Source organism: Bombus pyrosoma, linkage group LG11 (genome assembly GCF_014825855.1).
Source record: "Bombus pyrosoma isolate SC7728 linkage group LG11, ASM1482585v1, whole genome shotgun sequence".
NCBI classification, from domain to species: domain Eukaryota; kingdom Metazoa; phylum Arthropoda; class Insecta; order Hymenoptera; family Apidae; genus Bombus; species Bombus pyrosoma.
In genome coordinates this window covers 1159074-1186848 of record NC_057780.1, presented here as the reverse complement: position 1 = coordinate 1186848, position 27775 = coordinate 1159074, and the positions used below count along the sequence as shown (strand labels likewise).

General features: G+C 34.8%; 1 protein-coding gene and 1 non-coding gene across 2 annotated transcripts; both read left to right on the top strand.

Moving 5' to 3' along the window:
- The first annotated feature begins 1130 nt into the window (after positions 1-1130).
- LOC122573066 (synaptic vesicle glycoprotein 2B) lies at positions 1131-27408 on the top strand. Its single transcript, XM_043738992.1, has 10 exons — positions 1131-1325; positions 22745-22983; positions 23569-23628; positions 23745-23828; positions 23899-24223; positions 24655-24776; positions 24935-25173; positions 25330-25771; positions 26282-26569; positions 27057-27408. Exons 2-10 carry the CDS (start codon positions 22947-22949, stop codon positions 27110-27112), a joined length of 1653 nt encoding a protein of 550 aa, XP_043594927.1. The 5' UTR covers positions 1131-1325; positions 22745-22946; the 3' UTR covers positions 27113-27408.
- Trnar-ucg lies at positions 20974-21046 on the top strand. Its single transcript has one exon. It is a non-coding gene; the product is annotated as a tRNA-Arg (tRNA).
- Positions 27409-27775: the final 367 nt, after the last annotated feature.

Below are 27775 nucleotides of genomic sequence, written 5' to 3'. Positions count from 1 at the left end.
ACAAGTGCATAGGTTGAGTCGTTCGGTGACCTCTTTCTTTCGCATGGTTACTTTTCTGTCGTGTATGCATACAACGTTGAATAATCACGACAATATAGCAGCCTCGAGTAATTAAGGAGTTATACGCTTAGGAAAATTGAATCAACGTTACGATCGTTTCGCGTAACGTTTCGCTAATTGGATCCTCGGATGTAATTTCATTCGTTTGTTTCATTGGACTCCATCAAGAAGACAATGTTCTATAAAAAGTTAAGATAATTATTATTAACATGTGTAAAACGAATATTACACTCAACAAATCAATAAAATTATTAAGTTTATGTAAATTAAAATAATGTTTAGATAAATTATTCCTACAAAATTTTAGAACAATACTTTTAATAACTTACGAGAACGCTAAAGATATTTCAATATGGTAACTTAAATTGAATTTTAATAAAAATTAATCACGACTTCTTATTTTCAATTGCCAATAGTTACTTTACTAGTTCTTAATCTTCTATGTTACAGATAATGATAATATGAAGTGAAGAGTTTGGAAGAAAAGCTGTGTTAGTAATAAAATCTTTTATTTGAAAAATCTATGCACAAAATTAAATTCTAATGAAGGAAATATCGAAAAACATTACGTATGAGATATGTCGACACTTTGATGCGTGTTATATTCTTCATTTGCTGCCACATATAGAAATGTTACATATTAAGGAAATTCATAATTAGATTTTGTAGATAAATAATACGAATCTACATAACACAAATCTCATATCATTTTCTATACTTTTTTTTTTTTCAAAAAAGAATTTACCTGTGCCACTTTTTCCCTAAAATTCTAGTATACAATCGAAATCAAAAAGTGATCGATTTAGAGGGTGCAAAGAAAGTTCTTCCGGTCCGGCGTAAATTTATTTATCCAGCGACAAGTTCGCGCTTAGCTAGTTATCCTTAACCGTGAGTTTTATTACTTCCGTGAAGCTGTCAATGGTCGTCTATTATCCCCCTTCGCGTGAGGTATACCTTTTTTCTAGTGCTGTGCACAAAGGAAAGGAGGGGGAAGGGGCCGCCTGATTTCGCGGTCCCGTGCGACGTCCCTGAGTTGGCAGTTGTACTAACAGATTGACAGACGTACTCGCCGCGAACTGACCCCTTCGTAGTGATTTAGTTATCTCTCCATCGACGCCTCGCCAACTTCTATAACTTGGACCGTAATAAAAAGAAAGAGGAAAAAAAGTGTTACCGGAAGTGTTGTATCAAAAGGTAACGCGAATTCTACGCTGAATGAGCTCCTGCCGGTTTGAAATCGTCTCGAGACGAGATATTATGATTAGGTGAGTAACTAAATTAGGCTTGATCTTCTTTTGAGTGGTCGTCCCGTCGTTCCGCAATTCAGTGGTTGTTAGAGATTTTTCAGTGACTTTGGTCCTAGTGACAAATTTTTAGATACAACGATACATGTGTGTTCTTCGACCCAAAGTAGTCGCTAAAAATCTGGTAGTTGATGCGACTATAAATAAACGAATAAGAAGAAGAAGAAATTCTACGATATAAGATCGTTTGAATAAAGTTTGTTAGGTAATTGTATTAGTATTAATGATACAAGTTAAATTAAGTAATATTAAGTAATGTTTCAAGTATAATATATAATTCGCTATAAGGAGGTTTTAATATTAACGTGGAACCATTTATTCAGTTGGATAAAACGATGATCATATCGTAACATCCAGTTTCCTTAATCCATATTTAATCTCGGTAATGTTTAAGCTATTAATTACGAGGTAATGTATGATTAGTCAAAACTACAGAATTACCAGTTATAAAATAGTAATATCCTTTAAATATTCTTTTTCCGATATTTCTTAAATAATTTTTTATATTCTTTCCTCTATAAAATTAGATTAGAGTTAATTAATACAATATCGTGGTTGTACTAATTTGAAACTTTATTATCGTGTTTTAAACGTTTTTTAAACAAAATATAAATTGATTATTTTATAACATTTCCAGCAAAAAAATTAGGTTGATGTATAACTCAAATTAAAATAGAAAAAAAGCTCGATGGTTATATATCAGTGTGAAACTTTGTTATTGGCTTGATCTCTTTAAATCCATTACTTAATTCAAACTTCCTTATTGCTTTAAGTAAAGATTCGCTGCGTTTTCGTGAAGTGCATTCCATTCATGAGCGAGTAAATTAAATGAACTGATGTAAGTAGTAGTATTTCGTGTGCATCCTAGCATTTGCAAGTGTCTAATAGGGTGCTAGTAGATCAAATGAATTCGTGGTGAAATCAGCTTACAGTGCTCGATAATAAGTCTAGTGGATTTCGAGCGGAAATAGATCATACCGGTCATTTGTGACACGTATGAACACTCGGGATAGTTGCAATGGTGTTTCAAGTAGCAAGTTCTGATACATTTTATACACAGAAAATTCGAATAATATTTTACTTAAGTCTGCTGTTCTCGCTTTTTCTTCACATTTGTATGTACGTCTTTAAATATTTTCTATTCTTGAGATATTTTATTCATAAAAAGCATGGAATACGCAAAAGGTAAAATTACATTGAATATTAAAATTAAATATTTAAAAACACATTGATCCAGTGAAAGCAACAGGGGTTATGTTGTTTACCGTTCTTTTTAGTTTTTCGTAAACTTACCTGAATCAAATATCATTATGAAAATGTACAACGTCCATTTTGTTTAATAGTCACATTTTGTTTAGTAATGACAAGGATCAGAAAATATTTCGTTTAATTTTTCCTATATAGATAAGAGGCCTATGAGAAATTTAGACCAGCCATATGCGTTATGTAACAACATTAACAAGTCAGAGTTGACGATTGAGTAATGCATTAGATAATTAAGGTTTGAAGCTCGGTGCTAGACACTTTTCCATTCGAAACGACGTAATTTTCCGACCTCTAAATTTGATTTACGTGATTCAATAAATCGATGGAAAAGAAGTTTATTCAGCATTGAAATATTGCCTAACCTACAAAAACCGTATATGCCTATACCGTATATACCGTAAGAATCAAGATCGTGTCTATATCGTAAATTTCAAAATTCTTCTTCATAAGTACAATTTGCGATAGATCGCGAAGTAAGAATATGGCATGATGTGATGCAAATTGTTAATTTGATGGAAAGAATAAAGAAAGCAGAATATTATTAAATATGAAATGATTGAATCTTTCGAAAATTAATTACGTGGTGCTTTATTCTGACTTTTCGTTGATATAAGAGAATAATTTCTTTTTTAGAACTTCCCCACGATTTTATAATTATATTATAATCTGATAACGATACACGAAAATATAATTTTATTATTTTATAACTTTTTAATTTTATCATTTTCCTAAGACTTCTTTCGAGTAGCTTGATTCTGTATCTCACTTTTTGAAAGCACAAATTTAGTATTTTAGTAAACTGTAGTTGAGAAAACAAAATTACAATTGCGGATCTGGTTTCTTTAAAAGGAGTACGTTTTGCTTGCTAGTTTTCGAAACGGTTTGGTAAACACAGATAACAGCCCATTATTATCATATTTTGCACGGTGACATGAAAAGATGAGCACAATCAAATTGCAATTTTCTTTGAAAACTTAAGCAACAGTAAAAAAAATTACGACACCCGGAAGAATGGATTTTAAAAAAAAATCGACAAAAAACAGATGTTGAACAATTCAACGTCTTACAATAATTAAATGATAATTGCGCAAAGTTACAGCTGTTCGCAATTACAGTAGATGCAACAATTCTCAAAATTCTAGAACTTTACATCATTTACTTAAAGATATATCTTCGATTTGAAAAATTTTAATATCGAAAAATCAGATAGATGAATGAAAAAAGAATCGAGAGTCATAATAACAAAAACTAACAGAAGCACGTGCTTATTATACATACTTGGTATGTGTAGCGCAGAGTTGATCCTTTCGAGAAAAATCATACGTCCAACGTCAGAAATTCAAATTTATTCGCGTTGGAAAATCAGATAAATCCGTGAGACGAACAAATTGAAATCTTGCAACAGTAGTAAAACGAGGTAAACGTAATAGTTCACCGTAGGTATGGCGGAAATCTAGCACAGCAACAACTGGATTTCCAGTCTGATTTCCATCGATTGGTTGATTCTGGCCTCATTGATCGACAGATTTATTATCAGAAGTATACAATCGATCTACTGCGATTTTATTCAATTCAGACGGGATGGTTGATGCGATATTTTTGTATCCTTCTGTTTATTCGTTTAAAATTAGCCAATGTTTGTAAAATATCACGATCGTAAAATGTAATTTTTGTAAATAATACTTTGTTTAGATAATACGCACACATATATATATTTTCAAGACAAATATTTAAACGGGTGATCAAAATATTAAAATACGTTTTCCACAATGCAAGTCACGATAAAGCAAGAGTAACCAAAAGCGAGACAGATAAACATACGAAGAGTTTAAATATTTTAAATATTTCATTATATCACGATTGATCGAATCAAGTCATGCATGACAGACACGTGTGGTTTAACATACGTAAACCTAATATAGCATCCTAACAGGCGAAAATATTGGTTTACCTTTAGCTTGAAATGCAAATGCCGCGATTTCGCAATGAAACCGATTTTCTCATATGGATCGCTATTTGAACCAGGATGTCATTGCCAACGAGTTACAGCGTGTACCGCCCTCGAGTCCTAGATCCTAGAAATTCAAGAATGCTGTCTTTTCCAGCACCTTTATCGAGAAAATTAGACTCCTATGTGAATTCATTCAATCAGAATGAAAGATAATCTCTTTGAACTGAACGTAAGTAAACAAAATTAACATACCTGGTTAATTAAATTCTGCAAATTAAAATCCATTTTACCTCGTTTTTTCAACGACGAATATAGGTATAATAAGTGGACGGCGGATTTTTATGTATTTATGCGTTGTTTGAAGGTGCAAGGATGCATAATATGCAAAAATATACGAAATGCTCAAAGTATAGTGCTCGTTGTAATATTTGATAAGTATCGAGATACTTTTGTCGCTCACTGTATATATGAGAAGAGTTTATTGAGAAGAGAACGTTGTATGACGCGAACTGCATCGAATTTCTTGGGTTCCGCCGAAACGACGCGCATTCAGCTCCCATTCAACTCGCAACATCCACCCACGCAATCACGCTGCAACCGTGCAGTACGTGACGCGTGATCCGCAAGATTTTTACGCTGCTTGCCGGTTGATTGCCCCCAGAGCACGTTGATGACGTCAGTACGCTCGATGATTCACTACGAGCAACTCGTGTACACGACGCCGGACACACATGACCGTGCGTGTGCATAATTCGCATTACTTTCACGCGTCTGTGTACACTGTACACCTGAACGCATTTACCGCGTTGATACATTCGGCCACGTTCGCATTTCTTACCATGTTCGATTGTTTTTCATGTTACTACTTTATTCTATTTCCGTCGATTTAGAGCAATCCGTGCGCGATAAAATTCACAGTCATGCGAAGCGTTATGCTTTTTTTTTATTATTTAATTGCGATTTTACAATTTGTCCAGTGGGACATTAGGTAAAATGTTATATCTTATAAATACATAGCATGTGGATGGTTACCCCCAGCGGGGTACCATCTTCGTGTTTGTTAGGTTATATCCTTTGTGAGATCAGCTGGGTTGTTTCCTTTTTTGTCTTCTTTCTATGTTTGTGCTGATCGTTCCCGCAGCCAGCCGGTTTGGGTGTGTTGTTATTTTTTCTCTGTACCTTCCCGCGCATCTAAGTGTTATGTCGCGCAAGACATTTGCACTCCATCCCGCGCGACTTGACCACCGACGGTCTACGCACCGTCCTTTCGACCCTCGATAAATCCAAGGACCCGCCGTAAAACGTTAACATTTTAACGTCATTGTTTCGATATGTTTTCACTTCACATGTTTGACCTGGAGGAATTACTCATCCTAGAAATATTTTCGGTACGTAGCTGGTACTTAAAACAATCCTTGGGTTTATTATATGTTCTTACAAATTACGGAGAAAGCAGGTAGTCACCTAACGGAAAAGTGGATAAGTGTCTAACAGAAAAGCCGATTTTTCCTATGAATAAAGTCGATCCCGAGTCACGCCGATCGGAGGCTTCCTCCTCCAATCGTTATCTGTTCACGTTGGCTATAATCAATGGTCATCGTAGATCGTTGCCCTCACTCTGCTAACGAAAAGTGTGAGCAACGAATTCGTTTTCTTAGTTCAAAAGACACACCCATAGCGAGCTTTCCTCCGTAATCACACAAGAACGAAACTTACTTGTTCTCAACCCGAGAAAGCGGTCGCTCTCTCCGATCTCTATCTCAAACACTAGAACAGTCAAATTCACCTCCTCGATTCGTATTCGTCGATCACGCTGTATCTCTTTAGTGTATTAAGCGTTGGAAATATATAAATGTATAACCATGTAAATCGCAGCGTTATACTACAACAACTACCCCTATTATCCTAACCGAAATAAGGGGATCGATCCATTCGTGGTGTCGATTCTTGCAATCGTAACGGGAATTTACGACTCCCGTTGACGCGTATTCTCGCGACCGCGTCTCCCCGCGATTGGTCGAAAAGACACGAAGACTGCAGATGAAAAGCACGATTCATATTTCTCGTCTTTTGTAGAAAAGGAATTTTAAAAATTAACACGTACATTTTGGCGATCGGTGCAACATCAAATCTGTCTCTGCATTTGATTTTCATTCTGCAACGATTTGTTCAATTTGCTGTGCTCTTTGGTCCATTTCCTACTCGCATTTTCTATTCATTGTCAGTCGTATTTCTCTGTTATTAAGAGATTTCTTAACCCTCGCATAGTATCCTCACAGATTGTACACTACAATGATTTAAATGTCGTAAACTTAAATGATCCAACATAAATTTCGTATTTTTTATTCTCAGTGTTAAAGACTAGTGATAAAGTATTCTTCCATTTCTGTTTCTATCGCTAAGAAAAATTTCTGAAGTATGCGGATAACATAGAAGGATCATTTATCGATACGCTGTTATTTTACATCCCAATTTAATTGCATGTATATGATCAGATCTTCGGGAAATATCTCAAATGTTTGCCGAGACTGTATCATATATGTGTTAACTGGAAAGTATGTAGTATAATGGCCATTTTATTACGTAGACGATATCGTAGGCTTCATAGGACTGGATACTACCGATACATCGCCTTGCGGTCTCTCAAGTTCAACAAAGTTCGATAACATCATCGTTGGTTAGAATGCCAAAGACCATAGTCCGGAAAATATTTATTGCGTATCGTTTCGATCACGACTCCATTGTTTCGCGTTCTTAATCAGCCAGGAGCTAATGAAATCTATTTCTTGCTAACCGATATCCCTAGTTCTTTCTCTTCTTTTGTACTTTTATTTCAAGATTGATATTTCTTATCTTACATTTTCATTTATCGAAATAAATATTTATGCGACAAATATTTCGATAAAATAGTTTTAATGTATTGTTAGAGCCATTTTTTAATCAGAAGCCTCGTCAGAATCACGAAGTTAATTCTTCCTTAGAAAACCAATAAAAATCCTGTATTTGAACGCTAACCATAGAAAAATTCTATATCCACGTTAGGCATATATGTTATATATGTAATGCGACGCAATTTATATCGGTATATCTGAAATTACATTGGTTAAATTCGAAAGTAATCTGAAAATGTATATAGAAATTAGAAGGTATTTGTTGCAAACCGATTATCGAGCTTTATTAAAATATAATGGATAATCGACCGTTTAAATAGATCTGTGATCTTTGCGAAATAATTATACACACGTTTGTACTAAATATTTTGTAACTCCGATATACATCAAGAACCTAAATTCGTAGCACGAGGGAAGTCTTAGCCCGAAATAGGACGAAAATCAAGAATACCAAAATTGCGTTCGGGGCTTCGTTTTCGAGAACATCGAGCTTGAAAAGTTGCTATCGCGAAGGACACCGCGACGAATGAAACAGAAACGAATAGAAACAATCATTGCGCGGCGAGACAATCGATTACATGATAGTCATATATCATTGCGTATATTAATGCCGAGTAAGATTGTAAGACAATGCAACCATGTTCCTGTCCGTGTATTACGCCTGGTATCTCGATGACTGTGAGTGTAAGACACGTTTCATTTGTCCGTAAAAGTTTGCAACAATATCGCGAAGGTGGTGGAAGACACAAGACACGTACGAACAGTTATAGGCTGACGGAAATTCAGGCGACCTCGGTTCTGGAATTATGGGCTAAACAGGTTGACTAAAATTCAATAGAGTAGGATTCAATGAAATGAAATATGGCCGACTATGCCAACAAACTATAACTATATTTCTAGTATTATTATTATTATTATTATTATTATTATTATTATTTATTTTAGTCCGTGCCTTTCGGCTTTGGACGAACTTTCGATTTACATTTCTTACATATATTTCTAGTAAATTCTTTCTTAATTCAAAATTATATGTAAAATCTAACTCTCTTTATAATTCCTCTAATACACCATAGCCAGAATGAATATCAAGTAGTTTGAAATAAATATCGAATTTATCATCTGATTCTATTTCATAGGATCGTAGAAGTTGGAAGTTCTAAAGGTTGGTTCGTACACGGTCAGTAGTTTAGTGAAGTAGCATGTAAAAGCGAATTTACACCGCTTTCATTCTCGTTTCATTCGCAATGATCATCGAAAGTTAAGAGTGTAGATTCGGCTTTACTTGCTATTTGACGGATACTGGCCGTGTCTGAATCAGCCTTTAGGTTAGTGGCGAGCTCGCAACGGTTTGTAGTTCGTGTGCATAAGACTCGAAAAGCTGGTTCCACTTTGGCGCTTGTTAAGCCGCCGTAAGATTTACTACAAACAGTGTCTCCATTATCACGTTTCTTTCAACACGAGTTGACGTGTATCTTTTTAAAGTTGGTAAACCCACATGATTGACGACACGATTGCTGCGCAATTAGCGATACATTCTCGTTCAATTTCGACTCTGTTCTTACCGTTGATTGATTTTATGAACCACCAATTTGTCTTCTGGAAAACGCACAATCGTCTATCCGCGATGTTTTGCTTTACCAAAAATATTGAAATATATTCTTCGAAAATCAAGCAATGTAACTGTTAAACATTCCATTTGCAAACTTGCGTTAAAATTATTTTTCAATCTCTCTGTATGATATTTATTTTCAGATTATTTGTGGATACAACCGAAGGCTGAGTTCACTTTCCCATAATAATTAAAACAGAGAACCTTGAATGTTTCCTAATATATTTTCCTAATTATTGTAATTTCCTAATGTATAATAACTACATGGTAGCTGTTAACTTTAACTAGTTTAGTCGAGGCAAATAGGTTATATGCTTTGTGCCAGGAAGAAATAGCAGATAGGTTAAGCAATAAGATGGATATGGAATATAAACGAATGGGGATTAGGATTTTCGAGATCGATAGCAAGAACGTGAAGACTCGTCGGTGATTTCGGCGAGTCGTTTCCGGAAATTTGTATCCCGCCATACCATACCATGAAGTACTACCATGATATTGTAAATAAATAATTATGGAAGAAGACCAGCATCGATATATTGTCGTGGTTCCTAGTTATTGAGAAAGAAACATATTTTAACGTAACGTCTCTACAAGAGGAAAATCGCAAAAATACCGGTATTTATTTCGGTTTTCGATAATATATTGATTTCGATATAGCTTCGATGGTATAATAGCGGTATCAAAATCATACAGGATTTAAAGTAACAATGAAAAGGAACTCGTGTAAAAAGATTTTATGAGAAGCTGTTTTATTTTTTCGTCGGTAATGCGATTAAGTAATATTGCGTAAGACGAAGAACAAGAAAATAAGACCGAGTATTACGGTACTTTTTATTGTTCGCCAGATACATTTGTCGAATTAATTCAATTTATCATTTGTTTATTCGTTAAGCGACTCGTAAAATTTGCTCTTCTCGAACGGCGAGATTCTTTTTAAGGTGAAATTTTTTTCTTAGCTAATGACCAGCAAAATTGTTGGCAGGAGAGCAAGTTCAGAAAAGTATAATAAATCTGTCTAGATGTTCTTGTCTAAATTTATGATTGCACAACATGGAACAACGTGCAGATGGCGCGGAAGAATTCAAAACGTGTCCTTCGCTGTGCTTCGCGAATTAATTTATACGAAGATACCAAATTAATCTGATACCAATACCGCAATTAGCTTTGATTTTGAATCAACACTGAATTCTACTAGCTGCTGGTCGGAATTCCCATTTCGATCAAACGTCGATAGCCGATAACGCGAAATAACTAGAGAACTGATTTAAAGGAATTGAACGTCTCGATTGATCCTCGTTTCGAACCGACTGTTGGGCCACGTGTGCGATTAAGATTGCCGTTCTGACGAATCAACGCTCTGCTACTGCTCTATTCTTTGCATATTTTTTGCATCTTGAAATTTTCCATATATTCCGCAATTTACCGTAATGTACCGTGTATCTTATGGAATATTACGCTTCTAAATTTCCCACGAATGTATAAAAATTCGCAGTCTACTAATAATTGACCTTCCAATAGTATCCACTGTTTTTCTATATCTTTGCATACGACGCGTATTTTGTGCAATATCGCAGTTTCAAAATTCCCCATAAACGCAGAAAAATCCACCATCTTACTGATAATCCATCTAGTAAATATTATACGAACGATATAATGTTTAGCAGGATAACTTACTAAACCGCAAGAAACGTGCAGTGTCGAACGAAAGATGGTACTCGGTCGTGTATAGTAAATAAGTGTCGGTGTAATAAAATAATTAATACTAATATTAATCCACTGACAATGCATCATCGATTTTCCAACTATCGGTTAGCTATCGATAGACAATCGATTAAAGCGGAAAAAATGCTTTCTCGTGGCCGTCCAACGACCGACTCCTGCTATCGATGTCGTGGCGATATTCGCGGGAATCGTTTACACGAGGTTACGCAACTGATGGTCGCGTCGTCGCGAGTACCGCGAATTTCTTCAGCGCCATGCGCTTTTATGTTTCTCTCGAAGAGCATTCGCAAGCTGACACTCGCACAACACGAAGTGTGTCAGAACGAAACTTCGCTATAAACTCATATAAAGTAATTTATTCATCAAAAGATGGATGTCGGTTTTCGTGATCTCGTTTGCTCTTTTTCCAACGACTCGTCGTTGACTCTCTGGATGCAGATACGTTTGTGTGTGGCTCCTACGAACGAAGAGTGGGGAATATTGGTGCCTCGTGGCCTCCCCTATATAAGGTTTGCGCTCTCCCATTGCCTCTCGGTTCCCCAATTCGGGCAACTTCTCCGAGACTTGGCAAACCGCACACTGTAAGTTTTACAATTCTTTTTTCTTCTATTTAACTACCGTTAAACGTAAAATTTCATGTCGATTTTTGGCTCAGACATGCCCGTTGAGATTGCAAAGAGAAACTTTTCGTAATATTCTGCGCTAATAATACGAAATAGCGCAAAAGACCGTGGTCTATCGATGTCAATGTTAAATGTGAAATTTGTATGAAACGCAAAGAAACGATTGTAGCAGTCGATTCGTATTTATATTTAACGTATTTTTATCGATATTGGTTATACCGATTATCGGTCGATCAAGATGTATCAATATCACGATGTTTGAGTACAGTTGGAATATTTACGTTTGTTGATTATCTTTTGAAATTGTTAATATCTTTGTGTTTTCTGTTTCGTACAAATGGCACAATTAGCTTCTTCGATTCTATCGTGTTATTTTGAGAGATGATGGCGAGAAGGAACGAACGTCTTCTTTCTTGTTTGCCAGATCGAGCTTAGAACGTTCAATAGAAGCAGAGGACGCAGTTGTTCATGATTGTCTATGCTCCTGTTACTTGTCAATGTAATTGAATCTTCAAGAATTAAAGATCTTATAGTGATGTTTACGTTTCGTCTATTTTATTACCCGATTTCCATAATTCGAGCTATGGAAACGAACCAGTTTGTCACGACTCTGCATTCGTATAAATAACGTCGGCCATTGAACTGTTTGAAAAATGTCAGTAAAAAGCCTACTTTCGCTCAATACGCTAAACACGTTATTCAAGATCAAAATTGACCGACAATTACGTCGACTGACATCACGTCGAATGAATCTTAATCTCAATCAATAAATTAAAACCGCACGCCGGGAGTTAGCCATCGAGATGGCGAACGTCTGCGAAGTAAACATACGGCGTTTCATGTAAACACATAATAATTAAAGATGCAGGATCGCGAAACGTGGACATTGAGACTAGAGCATCTTATTCTATTCGGGACGTAACCGGTTGAAACTACTTTTGAAAGGTTTTGGCGTGCAAACACACGTTAAATAGGGTTATAACTTATTCCATGGTTTGTTGATTCGTTGCAAGACGTGTCGGAATATCGACAATATTTCATTAATTTTGACGTTACTGTCGAGAATTATAAATTTTTTAACAAATTTGTCATCCTATGGATACGATAAAGTTTAAAGTCATAACGTTTATGAATAAATTACAGCAGTATTTCAGTAAAGTTTTATTCACCAATACCGTAATTACGTTTCCCTCAAATTCAATTCAAAATCGTTTCGGCGTGCGAGTTTCACGAATGACACGCTAAGATACAGTTATTTGTTCCAGCGATTCTAGGAAGTGATTCCAATAGATTATAGAATCTGGATATGACAGAAATTTATGGTACTTTTAAATTTAAAACTCGGATTCATTTATCTGTAGTTCTCTGAATTTCTACATATTTCTTAAGAACTTCACAGCCTTTTGTCTGTACAATTAATTAACATTAATGGGAAAAGATTAAACTATGCTTTGTTACAGAACATAAGAGAATATAGCGTAAGGAATTACGATGATTCTTGGAGCGTAGACGGAATAAACCTTGCCCTAGTGACGACGAGGTCGACATATTTATTTCCATTTTTTATATCACCTTAGGCGAAAAATCGCTTTCCCCCACTGTCACCAGTTACGCTTACATTTGATCACTCTCTTAATTGATAAGCTAACAAACGATTAATTCATCAGAGGCGTATTTTCGTTAACGTTAGAACGCGTTATAATGATTTTGCAAAAATAAGCGCACTCTTTCTTGCGTAAAAACTAAAAGCATGGCTGCTTCAATAAGAAACTTCATCAACTTCGTTTAGCTTGTTAAACTTAGATCAATCTTCAACATATATACTTACGTACGTTCATTTCGATTCTATTAATCCAATAATATTAGTTTGTTACTTCGGAGATATATATTTAGCGCGAGCGTACATAAATGAGCTGCAATGAACGATAGAACGCTTATCGTAATTAATTAGTCGCGGATATTTATGCAAATTCGTAGATATATTTGCAAATATAATTTTATAGAAAAAATAGAATCTAAACACATGCTTGTTTCGCTTCGAAAATATCTTTAATAATTGGACTGTGAATGTTTATGCGATTCATATCTTCATGAACAACTGAAGAATTAGGATCTGAATATAAAAAATGTGCTTTAGCTATTAGATATCTATTTAGCCGTAATATCGATAATAATTTCTTTTCGTTCTAATGGCATCGTCGGTGGAAAGTATCGTTTGTGTTAACTTTAATGAAAATTTTAATTTCACGAGCAATCGTAACCTACTAAGATCTGCTAAAATTTCGCTAGTAAAATTCAACTTAACTTATTAACATGTTCATCCCTCGATCAGAAACTTTTGTAATATAATTCAAAGTAAACAAAGCTACATAAATGTTAAGTAGATCAGATTCAATCGTTCCGCGTACAAATACGATGCAATTTATTTTCAATAGAAATAAAATATCAGGAAGAAGAAGATACTATTTACTATTGTTCGTAATTCTTGTCTTTCGGCTTGAGATAACTTCCGGTTTACGCTTCCTCTTACAGAAGATATAATTTCCTATAGGATTAAGCGTTGTAATTCGTTATAATTGAAATATAGGAAAATAACAAATTATATCCAAGGAATTAACGATCTACGTATAGCGTAAGTAACAGTTAACTCAATTTTCTCTCTTAACAAATTAATATGATATAGCGTGACAACAGGAGCGTTCACGAGTCGATGAAACAACGAGTCGAAACGAAAGGATCAAAGGATTTGATATCCTTTGAAGCGAATCGAGCAAAGTAACGGGGGCATCTCCCTTCATGGCCACACCATCAGCATGTCATTCGATAGACTAGGAAACGAACGGGAACGTTTGCAAACCGAGTGATAGGAGGTGGCAGTTTGCTTTTACTCTTCGATACTCTCTGACAGTCACTTCATTTCCAAACGCCGCACCGTCTCTCGCGGATCGAATATTATTTTATTATACGTAGAAGCCGCGTGTAACACGATAAAACACGTTCTTACTCGTCAAATCGGTGCGTCGCGAATTTTTGTGCATTTTTATGTTCTTTCTTATTAGATCGTCGATTCGAAGCTTCTTTTCCAGACTTTCGAACAAGTGTATTTTACTTATCGTAAAGAGATTATTTTTGAAAATTCTTAACTTTTAACTCTGTTATTCCTCCTCGTACTATTACATACTGTTTAATAAAAAAAAAAAAGAAAAAACAACTGTTCGAATAGTTTGCTTCGTTCAAGTTTTGCTACTTTTTACAAACGCGAAGAATAAGTGGAACAGTAGCAGAGTTAATTATTTTGTAGAATCATTTGTCATCGTTCGTAGACGGTAGAGGAAAGATCAAAGCTAGAAATTCATCGAAAATCGATGTTTGAATATTTTTCGAAAGAAGGACGATGTCCATAATCGCGAAGAAGATACTTTATTAATTTATTTATTAATAGTAATAAGCATGTTTCGGAAAATTACTTTCGAAATTTTGAGTGCACGAAGTTCTTATCGATTTGCGCACTTTAATCGCTTTTTCTAACAAACCGGTGGTTCGCTATGATAATTACAGCTTTAAACAATTAAACGACAACCTTGACGAAATGTTATATAATTTCGATAAGTTTAAGGATTTACATATGCGATATTTATCATTTCTCAGCGTACCTGATTTTTATCATTCTATTTACGGTATTTCCACGTTGCTTAAACGCGACCACCCTCTAACTGGTATGCAACATCAGTTGATCGATTAATTGATCCTTTCGTTTTGGACCACGGATCCTTGGATCGTAATTTGATGAAATTCCACGCTTCTTCCAGGAGTAAGTAATTTATTTTTTCGTTCTTAATTGCAAAGATCAATTTTTCAATAAAGGCTGTTTTTCGCGTGTCTCGTCGAAGATCTTCGATCGACAAAATTTAATTATTAGAATATTAGATAAGACACGAGATATTAAATGTCAAATTACGCTGTGAGTGATTTAATCATTCGCTGAAACGTCCTTCTTACTTTATCATTCGCAAATCGAGTGAAATACAGTGGCTTGTTAAATCAGATTCCAAGTAGGCTATGGAAGATTTAAAAGTATTCAACGTGTTGATACGATGCGCAATTTAAAAGTATTCCACGTGCGAAATAAATCTTTTCTCGAGTTCCACTTTTTTAATTGCGTTTATTTTCATACAAATCTGAATAAAAATGTGCAATCTACTTAGTAACAAAAAAAAAAAAAAGAAAAAAAAAAGAAATATTATTACTTTGATATCTCGAACGTTCTTCATAAAATATTCAACGATTCAGAAATTTCTGTTCTTACTCGATCAGGCTGGTTTACATTGGTCTATTCCCGAGATAAGGGAAATTATAAAGCATGCAACAAAACAGGAACGCAAAGGAGCGAAGAAATCCATTTACCATAGGTTTATTTTTGATTGAGAGCGATCATGAATCAACGATACGCTTATCGAAAACGTGCCAATTAGTTAGCGGTGGTAGCGTGGTGTGAACCAGTCTTAACGAGTATGATGACACCGCTTTTCAACGACGGCATCGCTTCTCTGCCGCCGGTAAATTTGTCGACAACGAGACTGATTATTATGTCCTTGCGAGACTGACGATAATTATAAACCGCTTTACTTTCAGTGCCACACGCTTGACACGCCGATTAGAGCTTTCGAGAGCAGCTTGACCTCGTTTCCTTTTCGCACCGTTCGATCCGCAATCGCGGTCCACGTTTTTAATCAAACGCGATCCCCCGATTAACAGTCGCGTGACGGAGATGAACGCTCGACGTTGACACTGATCGCGAATTTCACCAATTTTTTCTATCTACAATGGCCTTTATCTATTTCAGTCAGCCCGTTTATCTTTATTTCAGTCAGCACGATGTTCCAGTCGAGCTAAGTAATTTGGTTACGAACAATTTTTAAGCTACCTATATTGACAAATAGATTACATATTTAACTTGGTATTTATTAGCGGCGTGATAAATAGCGAAATGTATCGTAGATATACATTGACAGTTCGACGATCAAATTTTCTGTTTATTTATCATTCATAGTTCTTGCTTTTGCGGTTTCGACGAACTTTCCCATTTACTTCGCGTTATGTTGTATGCGTTTTTCTTCAAATTTACATTCACTTTCGTGCAAAAGACCTTAGAATATAACACTTTCGTACGAGGATGTAACTTGCACTGGTTAAAAGAAAATTTGTTCGACTTGTAATTATCGTAAGTCACCAACGTGTGTAAATTATTCTTATTTAATAATTAATATTTATTATTATTTATTCTAGTCCGTGCCTTTCGACTTTGGACGAACTTTCGGTTTACATGTCTTACATTTAATGTATTGCACTCCTTGGCATATTCTTACCTCTAGCATCTAAAACTAATGGCTACGAACTATTGCAACTTATGACTACACATTATTTAATAATTAACAATTCTTACAAATAAATGGTACGATAATTCGATAGAGCAATATTAACAATAATAATAGAGTAATATTAACTTGGAAGCCTCGAAACGCAATCCTATAAGAGAATTAATTTATGTTAATTCGATATCAATATCGTTTCAGTTCCATCACTTTTATGGGAAAATCGGCAAGGTCGAAGTAGTTCTATGATGGAGGAAGAACGAAGGTGTAGCAACTGTTTTCGTGTGACCGGATTGAAAAACAATAGGTGTAACAGCGAGAATGATCGTTCGATGTAGAATGTAGGGGATTGATACAAGTGTCGTATGTTACGAAGATGTCTTGTTTAAATAAAAAGATATTACAGTATTGCTACTGTTTCACAGATTACTTCGTCTTACAGAAGAAAAGGAAAATATAAAATTACTAAGAATCACGTGGAACCAAAGTTGCAATTAATAAGAATGAACTTCCTAGTTGAAATTACAGCAACTTTTCGTATTTTCTCGTTTCTCATACAGCAGAAATCCCCTCCATCTACGTTAAATAACTAGGAATCTCAGTAAAAACGCGAGGAGTGTTAAAAGATCATTCGCAACTCAAGTAATCTATAAATACACGTTTCACACGTGTAATATTACACAGTTCTTCGCATTTTTCCATTCCGTCGTGCCGTTATTACTATTTGATTATCGACGAAGATTTTTCAAGAAACCATATTTTTCGTAAAAATAACAGGAAATTGTAAAAATACAGATGTCAATTGCTTGGGAATTTATGAAATAGCAAAACAATGGTTCGGAACGTAGTTCGACGATAGTAGAGACTATGGCCTTTGCAGCCGCTTATAGTCATTGCAGGCACAAGAACACTGACCAATTCGAGTCTGTGTTCTTGAAACTGTCGACCTTCCCGTTTCTATTTTCAGCATTTCCGTATCCATCTTGTTAGGTCACGAGATATTTAAAAAACAATTTCATTCAAATCAGTGTTTTCTGAAAATTGTCAACGAATTGGCTACTCGTTCCTATTATCACGGTTTATGATTCATCCTCGTGATAAACAACGTTGTTTTCTATTCTGTTATTCAGCTGATATTTGATAAAGCTGGAAAGAAAAGCTCTACGATTTCTTCTTCAAGGTTTCTCTTGTTTCTTTTTTTTCCTGTACAGAGTTACAATTTGAGTTGAGATCTCTTTAATCGCCTTTCTACCTTAGCTTTTGTCGTAAATGTCGAAAAGTTCGTCGAAGAGCTCGCGATATTAGAACTCTCGCGAGTTATATAATAAATGGAAATAAGAGTAAGATTACCTTTGCATATTCTAAGAAACAGCGTTTTCCTGTATGAAAGGAAGTTTTCACACTCTAAAAGATATTGGTATAAACTATTCCAACTAAGTAAACTTCCAGGGCACACTGTACATGTAAAATTTATCGCACAACAGACATAATTGACGTATATCTAAAAAATTCGAATCGTAAATTATATGCGCAAACATTTATACAGATGACAATTTATAAATATTGTTATCAGCTGAAAGTACTATTATGTCTCGTTTTATGTTTTATGTTCTGTAACGGCCTCTATGTCGATAATGAATCACGTACGAAAAGTTACAATCATTGTAATGACCGATGTAAAACGTGTAATTAACTGAAAAATATATTGTAGCAAATTGGAGAGAAAGAATGATAGTAAATTCTTTTCTGATACATATTCGTTAGAACCTGGGACGTCAAAAAATAATCGTCGAACGATTTTTCTATTTTCTATCAACCTACGATACTTGATATTTTGCTAAATTTAATAAAAATTACGATAAATACAATTTGAAGGTACGAAATATCTTCGAATTTTTCAATGAAAGATCAATTTTCTTTATGTCTGCAAGTAACGATATTTCGCAAAATCAAGCGACGATCAAGTCAATAAAAGATCTTTCAAAAATTGTAAGATTTCTTATAGCAAAGGGGATAAAAGGGAATTCGATTTTTAATTCTCTGGTCGCTGTTTGCGTCGATTAAATTTATTCCAGCGATACCATAGAACACATTCTATCTAAATTCGCTCAGTTTAAATTCCCAAGAAAGGAAATAAATAATTGACGTACTAGATTCTCTATAGATTCTCCGCTTAAAAGGTTTTCTGTATTAGTGCCAAGAGTGCACGTGGTGCACAGATCGCACCTGCAGCACGCATCATCGTAGATGGCAATTACATTACGACGGATCATTGAACTTAATTTCACAACGGATAATTGACAGTTTAACCGATGTAGTTAATTACGGTGTGTCGTTCAACGACCTGAATGCGATATCGCCAACTATTTGTTAAACCTTTTAAAGACACGATATAGTTGATATAAGTCATTTAAAATCGAATTCATCTTTTTGTAAATATTTATTTGCGTATAAAATTAATGAAATAATACCGGAAACAGAAAAATGTTTAAATATTAGATTTTACTGTTAATTTTCACGCGCGAAGATCTTCAAATGTAGAATCACGAGTTAAAGGAATTCTTTTCTCGAGGTAAAGGCATACTTATCTTGCATTATTGAAAAATAACAGGCACGCGTTAGTCCACGTTTTAATGTAATCTATTGGAAGAAAATATTTGTCCAAAAATTTGTTCGCACACGTTTCGCGCAAGTAAAGCTTCTTTACATAAGCGAAATCATCTTGTTATCAAGGAAGAGTAATTAAACTTCCTAATGTCAGCTTTCGGGTGTTACTTTTTACCACTACGATCGTAATTACAAGAACGCTATACGCACATAGTTTGTACGTTTATTTCAATTCAATTGTTTGTTTTAATTCGAGTGAATTAGTAGAGAGAAATTCTACGATAGAATGTTCGACGCAAGACATGCAACACTTTACAAGAAAATGCGATGATACGAGGTACTCGGAAATTGAACGAATGAAATTTCTATTGTTAAATATATACTTTACATTAACCTGATTAATATTAATAATAATAACGTTGCTATTAGGTATAGAATTGGAATACTTTAGACGAAGGTATTAAGTTATCGTACTATTTGCATTTACAATCGAACGAGTAACTAACGCGATTAATTTCCTACCCAACTCAACCGTGCACATAATTTTGTCACGATAATGCTTAAAAGCCTGAAGATTTTGATCGTATAGAAACTTTATATTTATATAGCTGGCAAAACAACTTATCACGATAAGCATCCGAAAAGATGTTTAAATCTCGCTTTTTTCTATTCGGAACGCTCTTATCAATGTTCTCGCGGCAATTAAAAACGTTATAAGATATATCAAGAAACGTGCATATGTTAAAATGATGAAATATATATTTCTGACTGATGAAAATTATAAAATCAACAGATTACGGTGGGATAAATGTTCACGAGGAGAAAATGCGCGCGTAGAACGAAACAAAAGAGGAAGTTAATATGTAAAATGATTTCCGAATGAACGCGATTCGCGAAGTCTGCAGAACGTTTGCAAGAGACGCGCGTGATATCGTCTACTTAGCGAGTATTTGGTACAGGATGTCCGTCAATGTCTGCTAATATTCAGTCGTTTTCTAGAACGAGACGAAGACACGCCTCCCTCGCAATTATGTCGTTGAGCTTTTCAGGGTCTGTAATGGGATTTGCCAAGCTATTCGATTTAACATTTTCTCGAAATTCTCCTTTTTCCTATATCTCATTGCGTTGGATATCGTCTGATATCAATTACATGAAATTCCAAGGTAGCATAACCACGTGCAAACTTATCAGTTCCAAACTTGTTCAATTCAATTGCGAATCTAACCGCAGGATTACAAGATCTAATTTATATCTACTACGATAAAAATTCCATCTTACAATTATGAAAAAGAAACGATAAGCTACGTAATTTAAAGTAGTTTTCAAAATAGCCAGGTCACTCTATAATTATTATATAAATCATCGCTAAATTACCTACATTCCGATAAATGCAGATTTATAATCGTTTATGCGTTAGAGTAGCAACGTAGAGCATTTATTTTTATCAAATAATATCGTGTATTAGAAGCTGAAGTGTTTACGCGATAGCATTAATTCGTATTAAACGATAATAGGGGTGACATTTTCTTTAGCATTGAAATTTCAATTTCAGAAAACTACCCTTCAACGACCGTGTGGCCTAACGGATAAGGCGTCGGACTTCGGATCCGAAGATTGCAGGTTCGAGTCCTGTCACGGTCGATCCTTTCATTTTTTATTTTTTTTCTTTTCGCTTTGATCGCCCAATTTAATTTCTTTCTCTCTACTCGTAAACATAATTATTTTCCTCAAATCGATCGTTTACAACCCTGATCCAGTCGTATCACCTACTATAAAAAATATGTCAGTTGAAATTATACAGGGTGTCCCAAAATATAGATTCAATTCAAAAAAAAAAAGAAAGAGAGAAAGTTTATGTATAAAAATTTCATTCGAGATTTATCTCTCCAGTTGTAAACAATATACACCCCATAGATCGAGTTTGAAGCAAAAATATAATCGCCAGAGACTTCAAAACCAGTGCTTTATTTTAAATAATAGCAGTCGTATAAAATTCATTGATCATAAGATATAAATTTGTCAACGTTGAACAACGTTCTGTAAAAGAATAAACGAAGATTTGTATTTATGTGACACACGTTTTTATCGATCCGTGTTAGAAACGTTGCCAGAGCTTCTATACTCTAACATTAATCACACGAATAGTAAAAACACAAACGACATTAGCAAAAAGTTTCGCAAAAAATTAATAACTGATTTGAAATAGTTGTACTAAAGATAAAGATATTCTTGTTAGAGTAAACGAGAAACCCGGTTTCCCGGCATCCAGTTTCAGGAAAAATTGATTCCAGTTCGTTCCTTTTATTTGGATAAATATGTATCACTCGAGTTTGTTTTCACGTTAGATTGTATCGAGGCTGTTATGATAATTCAAGAAATTATTCATAGCCTGATCTGTTCAGCCATGACGATATTCTCAGCGTGTAGTTTACGAGACTTTGTTCAGTCGAAAGATAGCGCGGAAAACCGACTGTTACGTATGCGATGGCTAGTTGCATCGAGCATAGAATTGTGGGAACACATAATAATTAAAGTGATCATAGTGTTTATATGTTAAACGAGTGCAGTCATCAGTGAATCAAGGTCAATCTTCGTAACTCTATAGACGATACAAATTTTTCGTTTTATTTTAATTGACGTTTCGTCTCGCGTCTAAAAATTCGGTTCTTCGCCGATAAAAGGAACAGTGTCTTAACTTAAAATGAACGAAGATTTCGAAAGGGAAAAATCCTCGACAATGTTTATAAATTACACATTTATACGTAGCATTTTCCTTGGTATTAAAGAGGGACTGAAGCTTAAGTACCCTCGTGACACGCGAATCACGTCCCTCTTGCAAGATGCTTCGTGCAGACCTAACTATCATTTCGTTTCGCCTCTGATTTCGAATCGTTGCCTTTCGGAATGTTACGACCCACGCCCACTATTATCGCTGCAACTACGAATTCGCCCTACTTAAACCCTCGATATTGTTTCGAATGGAAAAAGCAAATTCCTTCCGACTTGTCTATTCTTAATTCACCGTCGAACATTGCAATCTTCGTAAAATATAGTGGGAAATTAATTAATCGATATTGAGGATTTCAAATGTACACGTCAAATTATTAAAGCCAATTTTATTACGAATGTATCGTTTATGGTAGCGACAGATCTGTACATATATCTTGCCTGTATATGTTAATAAGACAATCGTTCGTTTAACGGAGCAAGGCTTTATTACTTTCACTAGCTTTCGTATCTCTGTTTAGTGCTCTTAGTGAAAAGTAACGCGAAATACGTACCCTTTTTCTGTTTATATAATCTGTTGTATACGTTATGTGTTTTTATATCGCGTTTCAGCTCACAAGTGAGCGTAGAACCTAGCCCCGCCGACGAGCAGCAGCAGATCAGCACAGATTCAGCAGAAAGACTTCGCCGAGATCCAGCAGCCCGCAAAAACAACATCAATCTAATATCGAACGAAGCCCGTCGTCGAGCACGAAGATTTCTCATCTAACTCAATTACAAAGCCAAATTCACCCAACTGCGCCGACATCGTAGAATGGTAGAGAGTGAACTTAATTCAAAGCACAATCATAGTACGTAACTTTCAAAATTTATTTCTCAAAGTATCTCATTTTTAAAGCAATATACATAGTATAGTGTGACGAATTTGTTTACTGGTTACTTAAGTTTAGATTTTAAATGTCTTGGATTCGTCTGGCTCGAACCGTGTTATTGATACATCGCGTACAAAACAATTGAAATCCGAAGAGTCGTAATCCAAAAGGATCATAAAATTGCTAAAATTCCGAAAGCAATTCTTTTACAATGGATCTTCGTATAATTAAGTAGTAAATGTCTTATATCCATGCGTTCAACGCTGTGTTTATAAAACAGCAAAGGTTAAAAGTACCACGGATGTTTAATGAATCCTTCTAGAAGAAACTGTTCATTCTTTATTAGAAACAATAATACGATCGATGAAAGATCCGTTTTAAACGGAATGTCCCGAATGTATTGTAATGCGATGTATGAATTTAAAGAAAATATCATAAATATTAAATACGATTATCATATTTCGCACTGATTTAAATAATATGCAATTCTTATTTCGAAATCATTAAGTGGTACAGTTATATAGGAATAAATTAAACACAAACCTGTTTTCTCATTTATTTCAGAGTGTGATGTAAAAGACGAGCGGCTAAACGGCTGTGGCTCTAAGGATCTCGAACTTGCCCGTAAGTATTATACAGAAATTCTGTCTATATATTAAGAAAAATTAAAACGCCATATTATCTAGTGCATCGCTTAAATGTACTAAATGTATTGAATATATTACAATCTTCTGTAACAGGTATTGGAACGACGGGCAAGACCCTAGACCCAGAGAAAGGATCCATCGTTAAAGCTGACTTTGAAAAGGCCATCGAACTTACCGGTAACTTTATTATTTCTTTTCTTTCTCTATATTAGAATACATATATACTAATTTACTTGATTCTTTTCAGACTATGGCAAATTTCACTACTTCCTCCTCACGGTGTGCGGCTTCGTCAGCACCAGCGAGGAGATGGACGTAATCTCTATGTCCTTCATTCTACCTAGTGCACAATGTGACCTAAAGCTCGATACCCAAGCCAAGGGATGGCTCAACTCGATCATCTTTATTGGTATGATGGCGGGTGCTTACGCCTGGGGCTCCGTAGCGGATGCCTTAGGTCGTCGAAAGGTTCTCATCGCCATCTCTTTCACGAATGCCCTTTGCATCGTTGCCTCCAGCTTCAGCCAGTCCTATGAACTTTTCATGTTCTTCCGTTTTTTAAATGGCGCTGCGTAAGTCTATCCGTTTACGCTTTACATCTAAATTATTAACATCGTTCGTTCTTGTATTATATGTATATACTCTGGCCAATTTCATTGACGTACAATAAAATTACAACAAACTGTTGAATATTTGTAACAGCGATTTCACCGACGATTTCGTCGATTACTTCGATATGCTACATACTGAGAAGCATATAGAATAGGGTGGAACGAAATATGGGGGAGAAATTATTTTGCGTTATTCGTAACTTCTAATTATCAGACTTGATATTCTTAGACTCTTAATATTCTTTAATAATACACGCTTGTGTTGAGTTAAAATACTATATTAAAATGGATCGTAGATTATTAAAAGATACTAAAGTTTTGTATTATATTATAGTTTAATAGTGATATTTTAAAGGATATGCCAAATTTTATAAGAATTCACTGATTTTTAGACTTGGCGGCAGCGGACCTGTAATCTGGTCATATTTTGCTGAATTTCAACCAAAAGCGAAACGAGGCTCCATGCTGTCCTTCATGGCTGCATTCTGGACGCTTGGAAACCTCTTTGTTGCTGGTAAATCTGCGTGATCTTCTGATTAAATTTAATTATTATTAAATCAATATCACACTATACTCACGTCATTACCGTTTTCTTCTTACATAATAACATCGTTGTTTTGGTCTAAAAAGAAATTTGTAGTTTAATAAATGTATGCTTCTTTTTATCACCAGGTTTAGCATGGTTGATCATCCCTAACGACATCGGTATCGTAAGCTCATCGTTCACGTACAATTCTTGGCGAATCTTCCTGCTGATCTGCGCTGCTCCGTCGTTTATCGTCGCGGGGCTACTCCTGCTGCTCCCTGAATCCCCCAAATACCTCTTGTCCTGCGGAAGATACGAAGAGGCACTCGATATTTTCCGTGGGATCTATGCCATTAACACTGGCAAACCGCGTGATAGTTACACGGTAAAAACTATATATTCGTTATCTTAATTAGCACTAAAAAAAATTTATATATTTATATTTAGATACGTAATGATATAGACCATCTTATGTTTTATGGATATAGAAATTCAGAAAATTCGAAAGAGTGTAATTTTAATTGTTATGATACGGGTTTAGGTAAAGGAATTAATTTTGGATGACTTCCAAGAACCGGAACCGAAGAAGAATAGCGTCGAAAAAAACAAATATAAAACAATGCTCGCTGACATCGTAGACAATAGCAAGCAACTGTTCGTTTCACCGATACTTCGTTTCACCGTAATATCGATCATCATCAATTTCACTTTTCACATCGGTTATTACGGTCTCATGATGTGGTTTCCGGAATTATTCAATCGTTTCGACGAATTCCATCGTGATCATCCTGATGAAGTCGCTTCGATATGCCAAGTAACCGAATATGTAGTTCAAAAAGGTTCTCAAAGTATCGAGAATTTTTGCTTGGATAAAATTGGCGCTTCCGTTTTTATGGAATCGTTGATTACCGTTGCATCCGCCATACCCGCAAATATCGTTGCTGTTTTAGGAATGGATCGTCTTGGTCGTAAATTCTTTTTAGGTAAGCATTATGTAATATTTGTATAAATACTTTATCACACGCTATTAAATTTCTAACGATTTTTGAGAAAGGTAGAAGAGGAAAGACTTTATTATTTTTTACACTCGATAGATTTTTTAATACTACATACTTAATATACAACATGTTCAGTGTCAATTTTGATATAAAACTTTAATTTTCTATAGTTGTTAATAGATTTAATCTAATTTAGTAGTCTAAAGTAACAGAATTTTACAATTGTACTCGATAAATGTAGGTAGTCTTCTGAAATGAAATCCTTGGATGTTAAAGTAAACCTTCGAACTCTATTGTAATGTATAACTAACAATTTAATATTTAACAATTTTTTCTCTTTATTCCGACGATAGTATTTTGTGTAAAAGATACTTCTAAATGTCCTCTTCTATTTTTTTTAACGAATCTACTATTCACAAGGAGAACGCTGAGAATAACGTATAACTACTTAGCATTTATGCAAATGGCGATGTAAATAAAATACATTATTTGCAGTGTTCAGTACATTTTCATCAGGGCTCTGTTCAATCGGACTGTATTTCGTATACAACAAGCACCATAATCTGATCGTTTCGGCAATCTTTAGCGGTGTGATAAGCTGCGGAAACGCAGCCTTAGACTGTCTAATAACCGAAGTTTTCCCGACGCCACTTCGCGCTACAGGAATTGCTATTTCCATGGTCGCGGCGCGTCTCGGTGGAATTATTGGTAACATCGTAATAGCTCAACTCCTGGACATGTATTGTCCAGCACCAACTTTTATTGTTGCTGCTCTTCTAATAGGTAGATATTTTTAAGTTTTTTAATTGCTAATCAAAATGCCATTAACGTTAAAATTTATGTTACATCGATTTGTATACGTCATGTAAATAGTTACATGGAAATCGATACATATTTTACAAGGAAAATGAGCAAAAATGTCATCATCTTTTATATATTGCTTAAACTCATTTTAGCAAATGAATTTGTTAAAATCTATTTATACATCCATATTATGCCATGGGCATAATTCTTCTATCTCTAATAGTTTCTAAGATAGTTTCCAAAAAATGCACTTCCAATTTTAAACTCAAAACAGAAGAAAATTACTTTTGACTACTTGTTAAGACAAGCTCGCTTACTATACATATAGATGATATGTTTATTGAACAAAAAATATCTTTTTTAGATTTCTACATTTTGAAACAATTTGTATTTTTTTCATTTTTATCTTTTAATTAATAAATGACTTGAATTTTACTAAATAATATAAATTATATTTCTCTTGCAGGTGGAGGATTACTGTGCTTATTCTTACCAAACACAACACGGGAACCACTTTCTTGACACCAGTGGAAAGTTACATCAAACCAACTAAATCAATGTACAATCATACACGTGCCCTTCCAATTGCTAAACTTACCATATTTCAAAACAACACATTATATGTTCATGCATTTGTTCGCATTTACTCATGAAACGATTCATTGTAAACAACGTATGTCGTGACGATTGAGCATCACATTCCTATATTACATATCAATCTCGAATGACAATAAACAAAGTTGTACTAACAATTAGAATTCATAGTAGATAGTAGAGGATATGTTTTTCAAGAATAAATGAAACACGAATGCACAATTTCCTACAGTATCTTTCTTTGTAGAAAAACAAAGATATATTATTTCTATTATATGTTCAAATATTAGATATATTGTGACACTCCAATCGTGTGTGAATTTTGTGTATTGTTCGCTAAACGTGAAATGTAGATACAGCATTTACGCTGATAATTCATGTGGTGTTTGTAAAATTTTTGTTATGTACTTTTGTATCTCTTGTCCATACTTCCGACACAGCCATCATATTTATAAGATGTAACAATTACAAAATGTCTGAAATGTAAAACAACAATGTAACTATGAAAGAAAGTAAAGAAATTAAAAAAAAATTGAGCCTTTTCCTCTATAGTGTGCCCATAATTCTTTCAGATTCTTATCTTAAATTTTA